Source organism: Cherax quadricarinatus, chromosome 75 (assembly GCF_038502225.1).
Source record: "Cherax quadricarinatus isolate ZL_2023a chromosome 75, ASM3850222v1, whole genome shotgun sequence".
In the NCBI taxonomy this organism is placed as follows: domain Eukaryota; kingdom Metazoa; phylum Arthropoda; class Malacostraca; order Decapoda; family Parastacidae; genus Cherax; species Cherax quadricarinatus.
This window is the reverse complement of record NC_091366.1, coordinates 6,132,168-6,153,937: the sequence shown is the minus strand read 5'-3', so window position 1 is coordinate 6,153,937 and position 21,770 is coordinate 6,132,168. Positions and strand designations below refer to the sequence as shown.

Sequence of the window (21,770 nt, the reverse complement as noted above, 5' to 3'; positions counted from 1 at the left end):
CTCCCTTCAATGTAAACAGGCAGATACCTCATTTATTCCAGGCTGTGATTGACGGGTGTTCACCTCACATCGTGTGTGTGTGTGTGTGTGTGTGTGTGTGTGTGTGTACTCACCTATTTGTGGTTGCAGGGGTCAAGTGACAGCTCCTGCCCCCGCCTCTTCGCTGGTTGCTACTAGGTCCATTCTCTCCCTGCTCCATGAACGTGTGTGTGTGTGTGTGTGTGTGTGTGTGTGTGTGTGTGTGTGTGTGCATGTGTGCGTGCTTTGTGTTTATTTTTCCTACTTTTATGTGTGCATTGTAACATTGATCATCGGTGGGTGGCACATTTTAGATACATTGAAGTGCCTGGAGATGAGCCATAACATTGGAGTGAATGTCCCATAATTCCTTCCATACACACACACCTGCTCTCACCACAGCCCACACACCTGTCATCACCACAGCCCACACACCTGCCATTACCACAGCCCACACACCTGCCATCACCACAGCCCACCCCACACACCTGCCATCACCACAGCCCACCCCACACACCTGCCATCACCACAGCCCACACACCTGCCATCACCACAGCCCACACACCTGCCATCACCTCAGCCCACACACTTGCCATCACCACAGCCCACACACTTGCCATCACCACAGCCCCCACACTTGCCATCACCACAGCCCACACACCTGCCATCACCACAACCCACACACCTGCCATCACCACAACCCACACACCAGGGAAGGGGGTTGGGAGAAGAAGGTAGAGAACATGGACAGGCAGGTAATGAATATTGGATGGTGATAGAGGTGGAGATCTGATGAGGGAGACAGAGAGGGAAGGAGGAGATGGGAGATGGAGGGAGGGAGAGGGTGTGGTACACTGGTGATAGCTCCTCTTCAAGCCAGCCACACCTCCCTCACCTTCCCTCCCTCCCTCCCTTATCATCACCTTCTCTTTCCCTCACCAACACTGGCTTCTCCCCTCCCTTACACTCACCCTATTCCTTAAACATCACTTTGTCTCTTCGTTTATTCACTCCTTCCTTCCTTCCTTCCTTCCTTCCTTCCATCACCTTGTTTCCTCTTCCACTCACCTCCATCCCTCTTCCTCCTCAATAACCTTCTCTCCTTCATACACTCCCTTTCCTTCCTTCATCACCTTCCTCTCCTTTACCACCTCCCTCTCCTTCCTTCATCACCTCCCTCTGTAACTTCCCTCCATCACCTCCCTGTAAAACCTCTCCATCATCTCCCTCTCCTTCCTTTATCACCTCTCTCTATAACCTCCCTCCATCACCTCCCTCCATAACCTCCCTCCATCACCTCTCTCTATAACCTCCCTCCATCACCTCCCTCCATAACCTCCCTCCATCACCTCCCTCTCCAGCATCACCTTCCTCTCTCCTTCATCACCTTCCCTCTACACTATAATAACCCACACACTAACAGATGAGGTTGTTTACACCTCTCCTTCTAAATTGTTCTTGTTCTTTACCATTGTTCCTATTTTGTATCACTGTTCTTGATTTTCTTTACCTGTTTATCACTGTTCTTGTTATTGTTTTACTGTTTCTCTTCTAATTCTCAGTTACTCTTGCTTTTCTCTCTCTTCAAATTCTCTGTTACTGTTGCTTCCCTGTTTCTCTTGTAATTTGCTGTTACTGTTGCTTCCTCTGTTGTTGCATGTTGCTGTGAGGGCAAGAAGCACAGTGTAGAAATAGACATTTCTGGTGAATGTCAACCATTGTTTTTTTTTTTTTTAGCATTCATCAGGGTTTGACTTAATTATGCACTGTTTGTGCCATACTTGTTTACCTCTCATTTATGAGTGGAAAGTTAAAAGGGTTTTTCTGCAACATGTCAGTCATTTTTATATAATAATAATAATAATAATAATAATAATAATAATAATAATAATAGTACATGTATACGGTATTGACAATGATCAACAAGTCTGTTTCATTTTTTTTTAAATAATAATAATCTGATAATAATGGTATGCAATATTAACAAGTATCAACAAGTATGTTTCGTTTTTTAAATAATAATCTGATAATGGTGTGCTATATTGACGAGTATCAGCGCATGTTTCATTTTTAATGATGATAATAATAATTTTCAGAAATTTGAATAAAATTAACATTGCTTTATTATTGGAGAATATGAAAGATGTTAAACAACGAAGTGTTGAAATTGGTTAAGTTATTTTAAATTAAAATAAATTATGTTTGTCCTAGGAAAGGTTGGAGGGAGGGGGGCAAAGAAGGTTTTGTGTGTGAGGGGCTTGGACATCCAACAGGCTTGTGTGCGCATGTTAGAATAAGTAAGTGGAGGCAAGTGGTTTTTGTGATTTGATGTTCTGTTGGAGTGTGAGCAAGGCAACATATATGAAGGGATTTGGGGAACTCAGGAAATTGTAACGACACGATTGCAAACAAACCATACCATGGGTGGGGATGGAATTCATGGTTCAGTCCCCGCTCATGGTACGGTTGGATTCAGGAAAATCCGTTAGGCGGACTTAGAGCCCTGGAGGTGGAAAGTGCAGTGTTTTCATCCTGAAAAAGAGGTGAGGATGTCGCAGTTTGGAGGGTCACCTGAGCTGTAGTATCTGCATGCTTTTTTTTTTGGCAAGACAGTGATGGGGTGAGTGACAGTGAAACTGTTTTCTAATTTGTTGGGTCACCCAACCTCGATGGGGACGTCTGGAGTGCTAAAAAAAAATATTGCACATGTTGGCTCTGTTTTTTATTAGTTCTTATTACATGTAGTGTCAGATTCCCCATTCATTAGTAGTAATTAATTTTTGTTACCTACTCACACTTAACCCACACTGCAGAGAGAAAGTATTAACCAGTTATTTCGGTTCATTTTGAACCATTATCTAGTTACAACTTGGTAATGGTCCAGGATGCGATGAAAAATCATATAATGTTTCCTTTCCAGAGTGTGGGTTAATTGTGAACTGTGGAAGAGGAAACGTTTTGCCCCTAGTGGATTCATCAGTCATTAGGAATATAATGAAGCCACTCAGGACAAAATGTTTAGGAAGAAGAAAAGCTACAAAACCTTGACTTGAACAATACACAAATAACCTGCACATAGGAGACCATTTTTGACGACGTTTCGGTCCGACATAATGGTCAAAGTCAGACCAAAACATTATCATAATTTTCATTCTCCTATGTGTGAGCTGTGTGTGTATGGGAAAATGTTTCTTTTGTTGTTGTTTCTTTTAGTAAGTGCCCTTTTCCACAGTGTTTGTTTTATCACACTATTTACAACTGTAAATTGTTGTAACCATGGTAATGTAACTTGTATTATCTATGCCTGTCTTGTCATCAGTTGTAGCATTAAACATCAATACATGGAATAACTTAGAACTAATGGGGTTTAACTTGTTGTAAGGCAGTTGATTGGGGGTTATAACCTTTGGTAATGCAGTTCATGGGGGTTGTAACCATTGGTAATGCAGTCCATGGGGATTGTAACCTTTGGTAATGCAGTTCATGGGGGTTGTAACCATTGGTAATGCAGTCCATGGGGATTGTAACCTTTGGTAATGCAGTTCATGGGGGTTGTAATCTTTGGTAATGCAGTCCATGGGGAGATTGTAACCTTTGGTAATGCAGTTCATGGGGGGGTTGTAACCTTTGGTAATGCAGTTCATGGGGGGTTGTAACCTTTGGTAACTCAGTCTATGGGAAGAGTGTAACCTTTGGTAATGCAGTTCATGGGGGTTGTAACCTATGGTAATGCAGTCCATGGGGAGATTGTAACTTTTGGTAATGCAGTCCATGGGGAGATTGTAACTTTTGGTAATGCAGTTCATGGGGGGGTTGTAACCTTTGGTAATGCAGTTCATGGGGGGTTGTAACCTTTGGTAATTCAGTCCATGGGGAGATTGTAACCTTTGGTAATGCAGTTCATGGGGAGTTGTAACCCTTGGTAAGTTGTAACCCTTGGCAGTCTGTGAATTGTCTACAGTCATGTTATTATGATTTCATGAGTCAGTAGGTTAATTACATACTTGTAATTTTTATTTTTTGTTTACAGAATGTAGGTGGACAGTATATGGGGATTGTGAAGAGTCTCTTGGCAAAATTGGATAAAGACATAACAAAATCCCTTCAAGTTACTCTGCCAGCAGTTCTTCTGGATTTGCTGAAGAACATATCATTATCAGAAGATAATATTGACATTCACCACGATGGCATCCATGATGAAGAGGTAAAGAGCATCACAGATAAGGTGGAGCATCTCATCAATGCAAGAAATACTCTTGTAGAAGCTGCAAATGGTGAGTTGGATTCATTTATAATGAACAGAATTTGTGAAGAATTTAAACTCTCCCTGACATGTCACTTGTAAAAAATTTTGTACTTGACATGTGACTTGACCAGATCTTCACTACACTTCGATGCTCAGCATGTTGTCATGTGTGTGGTCATATCTTAACCTTATAGGCCTTCTTGCTAATGGGAGAAATTACCAAAGTGCTTTGAATTTCACCATTTTTCACTGTGGTTATTTTGCACATACAGGTGGACCCCACTTATACAGCAGGTTAGTTTCTGGGCTACTGCTGCAAAGCAAAAATTGCTGTAAAGTGAAACATAGTCTTTTTTAACTTTCAAATGCATAAAAAACTTGTTTACACTATCATACATTAAGTAAGCAATAGAGCTAGGCCTATAAAAGATGCATATACAGTACTCACATTACTTAAAATAATTTTGTCCTTTGCTTGTAGTGAGTGGTGAACATATTTGTTGTAGGAAGTCTGAATAAATGAGGAATGGGTATAATTGAAAACTGCTGCATTAGCAAAACACCATAAAGCAAAATACTGTAAAGTGGGGTCTGCCTACATATGGTGCTTACCAGTTTCTCACATAATCCTGGAATATTGACACAAATGAGGGATGCATCAAATGTACAGTACTGTTCTTTTTGCTGGTACATACACCTACCATCCGACTTACGACCTGCTCGACTTACGACCACTCGACTTACGACCGTGTTTTTTATGCCAAATTTCTGGGAAATAAACAAGTATTTGTGTTGTACACAGTGTTTATCCTAAACCTTACAGTATAGAATACAGTACTAACAACATAAAAAGTAAAGTAAAACATGAAATACCAAAATGAAACAATAAAATAAAGTCATTACAAAAATGTTTTGTTGATATTCAGTAGTAAAGTTCGACTTACGACCATTTCGACGTACGACCGGTTTCTTGGAACTGAACCCGGTCGTAAGTCGGATGGTAGGTGTATATAATTATGATTACTGTATGCATTAATATTTTTGGCCACACATACATAATTATATTGGTGGGGAGGTTGTAATTCAGGGAGTCAATTGAATTGTAGTTAAGAATAAGACACTTGTGCAACATTTGTAATCTTTTTTGAGAAGAGTACAGCATAAGCGTAGAAGATTGAGGGACTGAATACATCGACTCCAAACTGAGGGACTGAGTACCTACTAATCTTCCACTGTTCTTCTCTGTATTGGACTGAAGAAGCCACTTCCTGGTAAAATGTTTCCACAAGAAAGATTCTCAAATGTTGCACAAGTGTCTTATTCTTCAACTTGACAGTTTTCTAGACCATTTACATAACATCTGAATTGTAAAGTCTGTTCACTTGAACATTATGCAAGTGAAGGTGAATGTGTTTCCTTCAATGGGTTGCTCTTATCTTCATAGAAGATGGCTGATGCTGCTTAAAAAACATGCATATCTGTAGGCAGTTTGTGACTGATTCTTTTTTTCCACAGAATTTGTAGAGCAGTTAGAAGCAGCTGTGTCGTTACGAACAACGTGTATCAAGCACGAGCTTGATGATTTGGTTTGTACTGGAATGTTGTTGTCATGTTTGATAGCAGTACAGTAGAACCCCCATATCTGCGGATTCCGTTTCCGCAGTTCAGTTATCTGCAATTTACCATGGTCCTAAATAACCCTTAATTTTGCAAAAGTAGTCATGCTGGCAATTTTTCAGTTCTTAAGAGAAGCCATGAAGTACAGTAGGGCCCCACTTATACGGCTGGTTAGGTTCCAGGCTACCGCTGTAAAGCGGAAACCGCCGTAAAGTGGAACACCCTTTTTTTCCACTTACAAATGCATACAAACACTAGATAACAAGTTTACACTAACATATATTAAGTTAGCAATAGAACCAGGCATCAAAAAACAATAAAAAAGTACAATACACACATAGTGCACTCATTACTTACCTTAAAATATTTATAGTCTTAATCTAGGGTGAGACAAGTAGCATTTATTGTAAGAAATCAAGTGTGGTATGTATGGTAGTCAGCCAGGCTACCATACCAGGCCACCCCACCCACACATACAATTCTATGATATTTAAGCATCCCAGAGCGATAAAATGTATATACAGTTCACTCATTACTTACCTTAAAATATAGGGTGAGATGAGTAGTATTTATTGTAAAAAATCAAGTGTGGTATGTATGGTAGTCAGCCGGGCTACCATACCAGGCCAACCCACCTACACATAATATTCTATTACATTTAAGCATCCCAGAGCGATAAAATGTATATACAGTTCACTCATTACTTACCTTAAAATATTTGTAATCTTAATGTAGGGTCAGGAGTAAGTAAATGAGATAAAACGAATAAATGAGAGAGAGAAAGAATGAGTGCATGAGAGAGTACAGGCGAAGGTAAGTTTTGTAAACAAAGTGTACACGTCTGGTTTGTGTACAAATTACATTGTGTACAGGTTGTCTCTACATTGATACGGTAGAATAAATAAAGAAGAACACTCCCATTCTCATGTAACATCATTTTGAGAAGAAATGATGCTCTGAGTGAAGGCAATGGAAATAAGTCACTCTGACTTTTTTGGGTTATCCTAGGTTCTCTACACATATGTTGTTATGTATGATAATCTATGTAACTGTATTTGTGTATACCTGAATAAACTTACATACATACGAAAGGAATAATTTTCTACAGTTACCCCCAGTAACACATTTTCTCTTATGTTAGATTAGAGAAAATGTTATTCTTGGCATCACTTGTATAAGTTATCTGGCTACCACATCTCATATTTATGTTATTTATTCTATTGTGGGGTGTATTTATCATCTTTTTATGTTATGTATCGTGTTTATTATATAATTTTGAAAAAAATATCATGGATGGATTAATGTGTATTTAACGTAATATACGACATTTAAATGAGACTCGATGATTATTATTATCATTACTAATATGACGTCTGGAGACATAAGACACTCTTACTGATTTTAATGTGTACCTGCATGCCAGCACAGTATGTAAGTTTATTTAAGTACAGGTATACATAAGTATAATTATCAGAGTATATATAAAATATGAAATAACTTTTAAAAACATTTGAAATTTTGGAGTTTCCAGACAAAATGGAGAGACTTAGTGTTTACTGAGCTCACGAAGAATGTAAACAAACAGGGTGGCGCGCGGTGACCGTATTAGAAAGTCAGGTGGGGGGAGCCGTATAGCGAGTTTTGGTCATAATTTGAAATGACCGTATTAGCGGAACACCGTAAAGTGAAACGCCGTAAAGCGGGGCCCTGCTGTACTTCCTAAAAAGAAAAAAATCATATGCTGAGGTTGCTAAGATGTACAACAAGAATGAATCTTTCATTCATGAAGTATAATAATGTACAATGTATTTTATTATTATTTAATGTTGGTAATGCCTTATTGTATGTAATTTATCGATTAAATTTTATCATGGGTATGTATATAAAAGAAAAACGACTTGTATATACGGTTTGCTACTTGTATATACGGTTTGCTACTTGTATATACAACTACGTACTTGTATATAAGGTCCGCAGTTTCGGGTATCCATGGTAGGTTTTGTAGCATATCACCCACAGATATGGGGGGAACTGTTATACTGTAAATTGTGAATATTTTGTAGAGTTGAGAGATTTACACCTCTGCGTGGTATAAACCTTGGTAATAGATACTGACCAATTGGTTTAGAAAGACATGTGAGCAAACACTAGGACATATTTATTAGAAAACATTCCAGCCCTGGGACCTTTTTAGAAGTGATCAAGGTGCCAGGACTGAAACGTTTTCTAATATGTCCTAGTGTTTGCTCACGTGTCTGTCTATACCTCTGTATGTTTAGGGAAAAGAGGCTGTGTACTCTCATCAAGAGTTAGTTTGCCACTGATGGCAATGCTTCATAGAAATTACTCATATACTTTACATTCAAGATCTTTGCAAACTTGCACACTATGTCCAGCTATATTTGTTTTTGAGCTTCTGGGCTTCAGTACCCATATTGGACAGCCATCTGCAAGCTTTAGTTGCCTATTTTCATTAAAATCTTCATAGAATTCTCAAAAAATCCTCTATTTTTTTATTTAACACATCAGCCATTTCCCACCAAGGCAGGGTGACCCAAAAAGAAAGAAAAAACTTTCATCATCATTAAACACTTTCACCATTACTCATACAAAATCAGTCTTTGCAGAGGCGCCCAGATACAACAGTTTAGATGTCCCTCCAAACTGCCAATATTTTTCAATAAATCTTCATAAAATTTAATGTTTTCATAGAAGATCCATACCCTATATGAGAAAATCATCACAGATGAGAACTTAGGAAAGGCTGATAGCTAGAGACTCCACAGTTTATATTGAGGCTATCTGCTACATTCTAGATACCTCTAATTCTGACTAAATAGTTGAGATTAAGTTCAGTATTTCAGAAGGCAGTAGACCTAATTCATTAGGGCAGATATTGGCAGTTTGGAGGGATATGTCGTGTATCTTTATACGCATATGCTTCTAAACTGTTGTATTCTGAGCACCTCTGCAAAAACAGTGATTATGTGTGAGTGTGGTGAAAGTGTTGAATGATGATGAAAGCATTTTCTTTTTGGGGATTTTCTTTCTTTTTTGGGTCACCCTGCCTCGGTGGGAGACGGCCGACTTGTTGAAAAAAAAAAAAAAAGATATACCTTGAACCATTAACAATTTTCAAAAGGCAGTACATGTATACCTATTTCATTAGAGCAGATACACCTTAAACCATTACTGAACAGTGAATTGGCAGGTTGTTATAGCATATAGTGTACTATTTTTATTTATTCATCTTTTGTATTACATCTGTGGTCCATATTAAACAGTATTGCATTTAATTTTAATGATGTGTTTTCTATATCTCTGCACGTGATGTGCTGTATGTCTGTATATAGCCATGCATCCTTCTAATCCATGTCAGTATATCACTTTGTCTAAGAATTTCAAAAGTGTGTGACTGTAGCACACTTAGTGTGTGTGTGTGTATATGCACTTAAAAGTTTTTAACTTTATGTATTATTGAATTTATTGGTGTTATGGTATCTTATAATTGGTTAAATTTTGCCTATAGACAATATTTGAACCTAACTCAATCTAACCTTAACTAAATAGTGAATATTGAGAAATTTGCTTAAAATCATTTGCAAGGAATCAAATTTTGCTACAGGAGAATGAGTTATGTGAAATAATATAGTTGATATATGATTTTTTACGCAAGAACTACATTACAGTACAGCATTTCAATTTTCTCCCACGTACAATACATAAGTTAATTTTGAAGATTTATATTATTTATTTTCTGAGATGTTTTTATGATGGCATCTCTATTGTATTCTGAAGTTGTACTTAATATTTATGCAGATTAAGTTAACTACTCTAAAAGTAGTAGCAAAGGAGAATGAAGATGGTTCGAAAGCCTCCACACCAGATGACACTAGCCTCCAAGGGGATGTTAAGCAACAGTTTGTACAAGAGTTTATGGAGGTCACCACCAACATCTATCAAGAAGCACTCTCAGAGAAGGTTTGACGTAATGCTTAACTGTTGTATAGTAAGCCTTTGGTATCTGCTAGGCTAATGTTCCTAGAAAGTGAGTGGTGGTGGTGGGTGGTAAGGCATGGGAAGGGTTAGTGAGACGGTGGGGGAATAGTGGCAAGGGAATGGGGACCAAGAAGTGAGATTTTTTTTTTTTTTTAACATCAGACATTTCCCACCCAAAAAAGTAGAAACAATTTCATCATCACTCACTCCATCACTGTCTTGCCAGAGGTATGTCGACACTACAATTAAACAATTGCAGCATATCTCCATCCCTCCTTCAAAGTGGCATTGCTGAAATGGACTTTACTCCAAAAATTTAGGTTTTGCACCTGCTTGACTTTAGGTCCAAGTGCAGTTTTTTTTTATATACAAGTCTCACAATACATCTATAACACTTACCTGTGAGGAACCCATTGACTTTTCTGACATTTTTACTCTGTGGATGTGATGTAGCTTCACTTATGTTTTTACTTTCGGTTCTGTGGCAGATTTTGAATTATTTTTCTGCTTTCTTTTTTTGGATGTACTATACATGGCAGTTTTTGGTTCCCTTGCATGTGTTATTTATAATGTAAAGTGTAATTGCATATTTTCTGAAGTTTTTTTATGTTACTGATTTTTGCAGTCTTGCATTATCAATTGAACTGTGGGCTCTCAATGAACCTTTCCTTGAAAACAGGTACACACTTGTTTGGAATTCTTCGGCCATTTTTTGACTAGTATTTACTAGGTTTGTTATCCTGCTTTATTTCTGTCACATTCCAGTTGCTTTGTAGTTCCCTCTCTTATTCTCTATATATACTGGTCTTTATAATTTGCCTTAGCTAGCAGAATATTAGTACAAAAATCTTCAGTTTTGTACAGTGGACCCCTGGTACGTGATGCTATTGGTATCCGATAAATCCGGTATCCGATGCATTATATCGAAAAAAAATTTGCCTCGGTTCCCATTACAAAACCCGGTATGCGATACGATTCGTACGAGACGTGTCCACGTGTGGCCTGAACTGCCCCGTGTGTGCCAGTGTTTACAAGCCAGCCAGTGTGCGCGCATCTAAGGATACATTCGGTACATTCCATATTATCCATATTATCGCTGTTTTTGGTGCTTGTTTCTGCAAAATAAGTCACCATGGGCCCCAAGAAAGCTTTTAGTGCCAACCCTGTGGTAAAAAGGGTGAGAATTAGTATGGAAATTAAGAAAGATTTTGAAGGGTTTGGGGCTAACCCTGAGAAGCCTATGCCAGTTGTGGAATCCATTGTGCCTACTTCAAAAATTAAGGAAATGTGTGCACAGTGGGTTGAACTGCAAACCTTTATGGATGAAAATCATCCTAACACAGCTATTGCAAGCCATGCTGGTGACTATTACACTGACAATGTTGTGAACCACTTTAGGAAAGTCATAAAGGAACGAGAGGGACAGGCCTCTATGGACAGATATGTTGTGCGACAGAAGTCCAGTGACTCTCAAGCTGGTCCTAGTGGCATTAAAAGAAGAAGGGAAGTAACCCCAGAAAAGGACTTGCTACCTCAAGTCCTAATGGAGGGGGATTTCCCTTCTAAACAGTAGGTTCAACACTCTCCCCTCCTCCCATCCCATCAATCATCACCAGATCTTCATTAAAGGTAAGTATCAATTATTCTATTGTTATTATTCTATTGTTATTGTTGTTATTGTAATTATTCTATTGCATTAAACTTAATATTTCATGTGGTAAAAGTTTTTTTTTTTCATACTTTTGGGTGTCTTGCACGGATTAATTTGATTTCCATTATTTCTTATGGGGAAAATTGATTCCCTTTTCGATAATTTTGGTTTACGATGAACTCTCAGGAACGAATTAATATCGCGAACCGGGGATCCACTGTACTTAGAGTTTATTCTTCTTTCTTTCTCTCAACACACCGGCCGTATCCCACCAAGGTGGGGTGGCCCAAAAGGAAAAACGAAAGTTTCTCCTTTCAAATTTAGTAATATATATGCTCCTGGCATTTTAGTCGCCTCTTACTACGCACATGGCTTAGGAGGAAGAATTCTGTTCCACTTCCCCATAGAGATAAGAGGAAATAAACAAGAACAAGAACTAGAAAGAAAATAGAAGAAAACCCAGAGGGGTGTGTATATATATGCTTGTACATGTATGTGTAGTGTGACCTAAGTGTAAGTAGAAGTAGCAAGACGTACCTGAAATCTTGAATGTTTCTTCTTCTTTCAACGTACCAGCCATATCCCACCGAGGCAGGGTGGCCCAAAAGAAAAAAACTAAAGTTTCTCCTTTTAAATTTAGTAATATATACAGGAGAAGGGGTTACTAGCCCCTTGGTCCCGGCATTTTAGTCGCCTCTTACAACACGCATGGCTTATGGAGGAAGAACTCTGTTCCACTTTCCCATGGAGATAAGAGGAAATAAACAAGAACAAGAATTAGAAAGAAAATAGAAGAAAACCCAGAGGGGTGTGTATATATATGCTTGTACACGTGTGTGTAGTGTGACCTAAGTGTAAGTAGAAGTAGCAAGACGTACCTGTAATGTTGTTAGCTAAGACACATATGCAACAGTTAGACAGCTTTATTCCGAAACGTTTCGCCTACACAGTAGGCTTCTTCAGTCAGATACAGAAAGTAGGCAGGAACCTGCAATCTTGCATATTTATGAGACAGACAAAAGACACCAGCAATCCTACCATCATGTAAAACATTTACAGGCTTTCGTTTTACACTCACTTGGCAGGACGGTAGTACCTCCTTGGGTGGTTGCTGTCTACCAACCTACTACCTAAGTTAGAGTTTATATGAAATTTTAAAGAAAGTGCTTATTATTCAATGAAAAATAGTGGAAGATTAGAGACTACATTATGAAGATTATGATTTGGCTAGCTGATACTTCTCTCAAAGTATTATTTTCAAAAGAAGGTAGCACCAGCAGGCACTGCCCAGATAAATTCTTTATCTGGGCAGTGCCTGCACTCTGAAGGAGGGGTCAGGATGTTGCAGTCAGAGGATAATATAAATTGTGATGTCAGAACTCTGCTGGCAAGATGGCAGTTAACTGAATGATACTAAACTTTGCTTGCTTCATTGGGTCATTGCTTTGGCAAGAGATCGCTGTTGAGTTACAGTTCAAAAAATTCCCGCAGTGGTTAAAAAAAAGTTTTAACCACTGCGGGAATTTTTTAAAAAAGTTTTAAAGTGTTCTGAAATGTTGAAATTGCAATAAAATCTTGTTTTGGCAAATTTTTCAGTAGATTGTAACATTTTACATATTTTTAAAAAAATTGTATGAAATGTGTATTAATCTATAATTTCCTAACAATTTGAACACTAAGAGTAGTAGTAAACAGAGTAAAGTCTGAGACGGCTCTGTTCCACAAGGCACAGTACTTGCTCCCATCCTGTTCCTCATCCTCGTATCTGACATAGACAGGGATGTAAGCCACAGGACCGTGTCTTCCTTTGCAGATGACACCTGAATTTGCTTGACAGTGTTCTCCATTGAAAACACTGCAAGACTTCAGGTGGACATCAACCAAATCTTTAAATGGGCCACAGAAAACAATATGAAGTTCAATGATGAGAAATTTAAGTTACTCCGATATGGAAAATGTGAGGGAATTAAAACTATATTGAAGTATAAAACAAATTCCAACCACACAATAGAGTGAAAAACTAATGTAAAAGACCTAGGAGTGATAATGTCAGAGGATCTCACTTTCAAAGACCACAACGTCGTATCAATCGCATTTGCTAAAAAAATGACAGGATGGATAATGACAACCTTCAAAACTAGGGATGCCAAGCCCATGATGACACTCTTCAGGTTGCTGGTTCTATCTAGGCTGGAATATTGCTGCACACTAACAGCACCTTTCAAGGCAGGTGAAATTGCTGATCTAGAAAATGTACAGAGAACCTTCACAGAACTCATAGCTGCGATAAAACACCTCAGTTACTGGGAACGCTTGAAGTTCCTCAACCTGTACTCCTTAGAACACAGGTGGGAGAGATACAAGATTATATACACTTGGAAAATCCTAGAGGGATTAGTATCAAACTTGCCCATGAAAATCATTCTCTTTGAAAGCAAAAGACTTGGCAGACGATTCAACGTCCCCCCAATGAAAAGCAGGGGTGCCACTAGCATAATAAGAGACAGCACAATAAGTGTCAGGGGCCCAAGACTGTTCAACTGCCTCCCAGCATACATAAGGGATATTACCAATAGACTCCTGGCTGTCTTCAAGAAGGCACTGGACAAGCACCTACAGTCAGTACCTGACCAGCTGGGATGTGGTTCATACGTCAGGTTGCATGCGGCCAACAGCAGCAGCCTGGTTGATCAGACCCTGATCCACCATGGGGGCATTGACCCCTGAAACCCCCTTCAGGTATACTCCAGGTATATCTATAAGATTAGTCACTTTCAGTAATTATTTGTAATCTAAGGTAGATATGAATTAAAGAAAACAGGTGTAACAGATACAGATGTTCTTTAAGAAAAATAAAACAGCATTAAGTGCTTAAAAGACAGAGGCAACAGGAGATGGATGATTAATGAGAACTGAAAATCGAAATGGGATTTAGAAAGATTTGAATATTTGTTTGTGTTATGTGAGAATGTGACACAGAATGACACAATTTTGAAGAATGATCTAGTTTGTGTATTGGAAAACCATCTTTTATGAAATGAGTAACTGATTAATGTTAAAATACATTATTTAGAGGAAATTTGCCATTGTTACTGGGAAAGAAATTTACAGCTGTAATATTTAGCTGAATTTTCCTGTATGCAATCAATTTTAAATTCTGGGGATTTTTAGTTAAGTTATCAAATTAATATTGCTAGTACATATTTCTCTGATCTGAATAATATTCTAAAGTTTAGTATTTTTCTTAGCTTCAGATTCTCAAAAATCAGATGATGATGGTCCACAAGATTCTGGAGGATAACAAAGCAAAGTTACACAATATTTGCCAAGAACATTTGGAGGATCTGAGGAGTGTGACCACTCTCTCAGGTATAGTGTTGTTATAGTGTTACATGCATGTTAGTGTTTTTCTTGCTGATACATTTATATTTCTTTTTGCACTTCTGTGAAAATCTTCACTCATTACTTCTACCTCACTTTGTTATTAATGCAGTATTTGATAAGCTGTCAGATTACACCGAAATTTTGATAGGTACCCTTTGGCATTTATTAACATATTAGTATATTTTAAACTATGTACAGTTCAATGCTTAATTTCCTTCCTTTTTAATGTCTTCAGTATTAGAAAGCAATTTATGCTATTCATTAGAATTGTAGCTACAAGCTGAACTTCACAGTGGTGTGAATTGAATGATTTGTAACTTAGTGGATTCATTCTCTAGCATCCTAAGTTTAGTCCCAGCAGTACAGGAGGGCCTCTCTTAAACATCAGGTTAGGTTCTGGACTACTACTGTAAAGCTATAATCATTGTGAAGTTAAATATAGCCTTTTTTCATTTTCAAATACATTTTAAAGACTGATATCATGTTTACACTATCCTATATTAGGTGAGCAATAGAGTTAGGCCATATGCAGTACACACATTACTTAAAATATTTTTTTTTTTTTTTTTTTTTTTTTTTTTTTTTTTTTTTTTTTTTTTTTTTTTTTTAACAAACCGGCCGTATCCCACCAAGGCAGGGTGGCCCAAAAAGAAAAACGAAAGTTTCTCTTTTTAAATTTAGTAATTTATACGGGAGAAGGGGTTACTAGCCCCTTGCTCCTGGCATTTTAGTCGCCTCTTACAACACGCATGGCTTACGGAGGAAGAATTCTGTTCCACTTCCCCATGGAGATAAGAGGAAATAAACAACAACAAGAACTAGAAAGAAAATAGAAGAAAACCCAGAGGGATGTGTATATATACATACATATATATGCTTGTACATGTATGTGTAGTGTGACCTAAGTTTAAGTAGAAGTAGCAAGACATACCTGAAATCTTGCATGTTTATGAGACAGAAAAAAAAGGACACCAGCAATCCTACCATCATGTAAAACAATTACAGGCTTTCGTTTTACACTCACTTGGCAGGACGGTAGTACCTCCCTGGGCGGTTGCTGTCTACCAACCTACTACCTTTAAAATATTTTTGTCCTGATCTTATAGTGAGTGGTGAATAGATTTTCTACAGGAAGTCTGAATAAATAAAGAATTGTCATAATTGAAAATTACTGCATTAGCAAAACTCCGTGAAGCAAAGCACTGTTAAACAGGGCCTGTCTGTGCTTGATTTTTAGATTTCTACTATAGTTATAGATAACATATTTTCACCTGGAATTTTTTTCTTCTTTGGGTTAACATGCTGTGGGGGGAAAATTGGCTGTATTATACCTTTGATATACCTTACTTTTGATGAATTCCTGGAGTTATTTTACTCCTGGAGGAGCCCGGTCATAGGCCTGGCTTATCTGGTACTTTGTTCATTCTTTTACACACATCCTTCCAAATTCTTGTATTCTTGATTCAGTATGAGAAATGAGATACTGTACTACCTCTTGATAATAATTAGGACTTCCTTTATTTATAATGTGCTTTTAGCTTATTATATACCACCTTATGCTTTTTGTAGATGCACTCAAGTATAGTGAGGACCTAGTTTCATCTCTGGAGAAAACTCTGGCAGAAGAAGTATCATGGGTGGAACAGCAGTATAAGGAGTTGCTGGAACAATACAGTTATGAGCAAAACCTTCACATGGAATCACAGTCTCTCACACTCCAGGAGCTGAAGAACAGACTTGTTGGTTTGTTCAAAAATACAGATGTAGAGGTATGTACTTTAGGAGTAAGGATTCATAATGCTATGCTTCTTTATATTTAATTTCTCTATGTTTACCCTTCACATTTGCAAATACAGTGGACCCCCGCATAACGATTACCTCCGAATGTGACCAATTATGTAAGTGTATTTATGTAAGTGCGTTTGTACATGTATGTTTGGGGGTCTGAAATGGACTAATCTACTTCACAATATTTCTTATGGGAACAAATTCGGTCAGTACTGGCACCTGAACATACTTCTGGAGTGAAAAAATATCGTTAACCGGGGGTCCACTGTATATATTTTACAGAATTGGGATCTCAACCCTTCAATCCCATGTGTGATATAAGTGTAAAAAAAACTAATGATGCATTGATTTCAAATATGTTTATACTTAAATCTGTAATTTTATCTTACTAGGCTGAGCTTAAGGAGCTGAAGACTCATCATAAATGTATTTTATCTTACTAGGCTGAGCTTAAGGAGCTGAAGACTCATCATAAATGTATTTTATCTTACTAGGCTGAGCTTAAGGAGCTGAAGACTCATCATAAATGTATTTTATCTTACTAGGCTGAGCTTAAGGAGCTGAAGACTCATCATAAATGTATTTTATCTTACTAGGCTGAGCTTAAGGAGCTGAAGACTCATCATAAGTGTATTTTATCTTACTAGTCTGAGCTTAAGGAGCTGAAGACTCATCATAAATGTATTTTATCTTACTAGGCTGAGCTTAAGGAGCTGAAGACTCATCATAAATGTGAGCTAAGCAAACTAAGGGAGCAACATGCTATGGAGGTTCATCGTCTTGAGCACCAACTGGCCGCCAGAGATCAAGAAACGTTGGTCAGTAAAACTAATTTTATCTTTAACATCCATTTTTCAACATATTTTACCCTAACAGCATGACCCAAAGAAGAAAACATTTTTTAACACACCAGTTGTTTTGCACTGAGGCAAGGTGATCTGAAAAAGAAAAGAGTTTTTCTTCTTTTTATATTTAGTAATGTATACAGAAGGAATTACTATCCCTTTGTTCTTGGCATTTTAGCCATCTCTTATATCATGCATGGCTTACAAAGGAAGGATTGTTTTCTACTTTCCCATGGAGATTTATCTTTAATGCTAGAACTTAATGAATATTAAACTTAAGTCAGGTGAATATTTTTTAAGATCACTGATAGTCCTGGTGATACATGTCAACATTAACCCTTTCAGGGTCCAAGGCCAAAATCTGAAGTCACGCACCAGTGTCCAAGAAATTTTGAAAAAAAAAAAAATTATTTTTTCTTACAGAATTAACCCTTTGAGGGTCGACAGGCCCTCTCCGAAACTCGTTCTCAGGGTCGGCCAAATTTAAAAAAAAAAAAATTATTTTTTCTTATGAAAAGGTAGAGAATCTTTTCCCGATCATAAAGACACCAAAAGTTTGAAATTTGATAGAAAACTTACGGAATTATGCTCTCGCAAAGTTAGCGGTCTCGGCGATGTTTACGCATCGGCGATTTTGTCCACTTTGAGCCCCATTTTCGGCCAATTTCACTGTACTAGTCGACAAAAAACATGAATATTTCGCTAGAACTCCATTTTTTCTATCGAATGGGTGCAAGAAACCACTCATTTATGAAATTCAACTATCCAGTACAGTGGTCAGAATTTAGCAATTTTGCCAATTTCACACAAATTTCAAAAGATGCCAATTTCCAAATAGGGTCCAGAATAAACAAGAAAGACATTCCTGGCACTAAAATGACATATCCTCTAGTCATTAGTCACGTCTCAAGGCCCCTCTTGTATTCTTTTGCTTTCCACTTTGAATTTTTATTTTCACAAAAAAATATAAGATTTACTGTTATGCAGACTACTGCATTAGTGTAAAAAATGGTATAAATATTATTGGTGCACTTGTGAAAGAATATTAGACTCACCAGTTGACATGTATTGCACGCTTGGCACGATTCGTTTACTTTTGAAGTTTGGTAAAAATCGAACATTTCTGCTACTTTGAGCTCAATTTCAAGGCACCTTTCTTTGTAAAACCAGTCAAAATCATCTCAATTTCTGTAATATGTCTTCCATTCTATAAAATGAGACCAAGAAAACTAGAATACAACAATAAATACCATACGAAAATACACTGCAAAGTCGCTGATTTATTAAAAAAAAATGGTCAAAGTTTTTTTTTTCTCATTATGCACTGTTTGCTGCAGGATTTTTTTTAGACTGTGCACACTGACCACATAGACCCATTCTTTCATATGAAGGCCTACCAGCTTTCTCCCACTAGATTTGAGGCCGCTAGAATTTATGAGTACTAGTACGTCAAAAACCCCTACGCGTAAGACGTACTAGTACGACGAAAACCCTCAAAGGGTTAAAGAGCATATTTTTGTGAAGGTAATAAAACAAAAAAAATTAGAATCTGATCAGTACTTACCGAGATACAGTGCCAAGAAGTTTGTAGAAAATGATGTGGTGGCGGCAACATCGACGAATTCCACATACGCGTATTATATTATTTTGTTGTTTTAGTTGTTTTTTCTTTTCTTTTCCAATTTTTTTCTATTCCTACTAACATTTGGGGCCTGAGAGACCAATACTGTATATAATGTATATATATAAACTCACTGTATTGAACACAATAACCGCACTAAAGTTATTATCATATTATTGTTTACCACTGTTGTTTATTACAATAAACATGCACAAATATTGTATAATACTAATGTTCTATCATATATTTACATATTTACAATCACTGGACATGGTTTTAGAACTGCTGGAGCTTGTGGAACTCCTTGAAACAAGGCACCATACACAGAGGCACCTTACATTCCTCACACATAAACCGAGTGTCTTTGCGTCTTTGTTGCCGTCGTTTTGTTTGTGCACATACAATGCATCTCTTCTGAGCAAATTTCTTTTGAGTTGAAGGAAGCTGTATTATGAAATGATCACCTTCTCTTCTCAAACGCTTGGGTATATTGTGATGAATTCGAGGACCATGTTGTATTGCAGGTGTTGTTACCTGGTACTTCATTATGAGTTGTCTGACAACAGACAAACAAAATTCACCATACGGTGGTCTGTTACCAGTCTTTATTTGGTACATATTATATGCATTCAGCATTGAAATGTCCATGAGATGGAAGAAAAGTTTCATGTACCACTTGTAACTCTTACGAACACAGTCAACAAAACCAATCTGCATGTCACACTTGTCAACCAAGCGCATGTTTTGTGTATAATCAATCACTGTCACTGGTTTTCGAATACGTTCATTAGTCACTCGATCAACTTTGCCACTGTCTTGCATTTCATTACGGTGAATGGTTGTCAACAATGTGACATCTCGTTTGTCATGCCACCGTAATGCCATGATGTCATTGGCAGTAAACACCTGCACGTCATCACCACGAACACCTGCGTTGAGCCTGGGCATATGTTTACGATTAGAACGCACTGTGCCACACACATCTGTCTTGTTCACTCGCATGAAATCACTGAGTAATGGGCTTGTGTATCAGTTATCGGTATATAATGTATGGCCCTTACCAAGATAAGGTGCCATCATGTTTCTCACTACGTCACCTGATATACCCAATAACATCTTGGTATCTTTCAATGTTTTACTACCCGTGTATACAACAATATCCAACACCAGGCCACTGTCACAATCACAGAGTACAAACAATTTTATACCAAAGCGGTTCCTCTTGCTCGGTATATACTGCTTGAATGACAGTCTACCTTGGAACAAAATCAAAGACTCGTCAATTACAAGATTCTTGAATGGATAAAAGTATATCCTGAACTTTTGTTTGAGATACATGAAAACATTTCTAATCTTGTATAACCTGTCACTTCTGTCAGGCCTGGTTTTGTCAGAGAAGTGCAACATACGTAACAGTAAGATAAACCTGTTCACTGGTATTATTTCACTGAAGGATGGGGTACAAATTAGCCGATCTGTGGACCAGTATGCTTTTATATTATGCTTATAGACGTGAGGCATAAGCATTATTGTTGCAAAAAGCAAATACATTTCTGCAACAGTCGTCTCTTTCCACCTGTGTAGTCTTGACTGTGGTGATAAGATCGTATTTGCCATGGTGTACTGAAAATACTTATTACTTTCCCTGACAATAATTTCCATCAATGGCTGGTCAAAGAATAATTCAAAGAATTCCAGTTCATTGGCCGTGGTTCCAAGGGGACAGGTAGGTAGAATTCCACTTTGCGAGTCATCAAAGTGGTGAGGGCTGGGAACAAAATTGGGATTTTGCTGCCAATCCCAGATACGGTTTGCTGGTGGATACTGGACATCATAGGCTGGTTGTACGGGTGGTTGTGGCGGGCTGGTGGGTGACGCTCCGCTTTGTCCTTGAACTGACGAGTCAGCAGCGTGGGTTCCCGCGTGGCACAGCGAGTCACGCATGGCGGTGCCACTACCACCACCAGCCCCACTAACACCATCCACTGATGTCTGTGGCCCATCCATGCCAAGTGTAGCCACATCATCCTCACTATCACTACCTAAAACGGGTGTAGGGCCACGGGATGTACTCCGGGATGTACTCCGTCCCCTGGGCACAGCATAGGGTACACTACCCGAGCGCATGCGGCGGCGAACATACCGACGCTTCACTGGTGAATATGTTTCCTCACTATCACTACTCGAATGATCGTCGAGCGCAATAAAATCACAATCCACGTCAGAATCATCGTCATTACTGAAGTCAGAGGCCAGGCCACGGGAAAATATTAGTTTTCTCGTACGTTTAGGAACACCCGACCGTGAGTCACGAGTGCCCACACCAGAGGTAGAAGGTCGAGGATCGTCGGGGTTTTCTGCACTATTATCGATATCCTGGTCATTATTTTTGGTCACTAACTTATCAAAGCCGTAGAATTCGTCTTCATTTCCACTTCCATCAGTGTCAGAACTATCAGACAGGAAGAGGAGAGTCCCAATTTTCCGGGGAGTGAGAGCTGACTTGCGACGAGACATGGTGAACAAGGGTGACTGAGCCGGCGTTCCCACAATGCTATGCAGGCGCCTAGATTTTTTGTTTACGGCGCACACCCACGGCGC

General features: G+C 38.3%; 1 protein-coding gene across 9 annotated transcripts in view; it reads left to right on the top strand.

Moving 5' to 3' along the window:
- Positions 1-4,048: 4,048 nt before the first annotated feature.
- The window catches only part of LOC128691776 (A-kinase anchor protein 9), a gene marked incomplete at its 5' end in the record, with an annotated part of 128,610 nt that continues 110,888 nt past the window's right edge, over positions 4,049-21,770 (top strand). For all 9 annotated transcript variants that reach the window (XR_011394112.1, XM_070100978.1, XM_070100976.1 and 6 more), the window contains 6 exon segments: positions 4,049-4,292; positions 5,780-5,850; positions 9,701-9,862; positions 14,780-14,900; positions 16,485-16,684; positions 17,402-17,521. Coding sequence is in view for 8 of the 9 variants with exons in the window: in XM_070100978.1 (XP_069957079.1) it covers positions 4,049-4,292; positions 5,780-5,850; positions 9,701-9,862; positions 14,780-14,900; positions 16,485-16,684; positions 17,402-17,521 (918 nt within the window).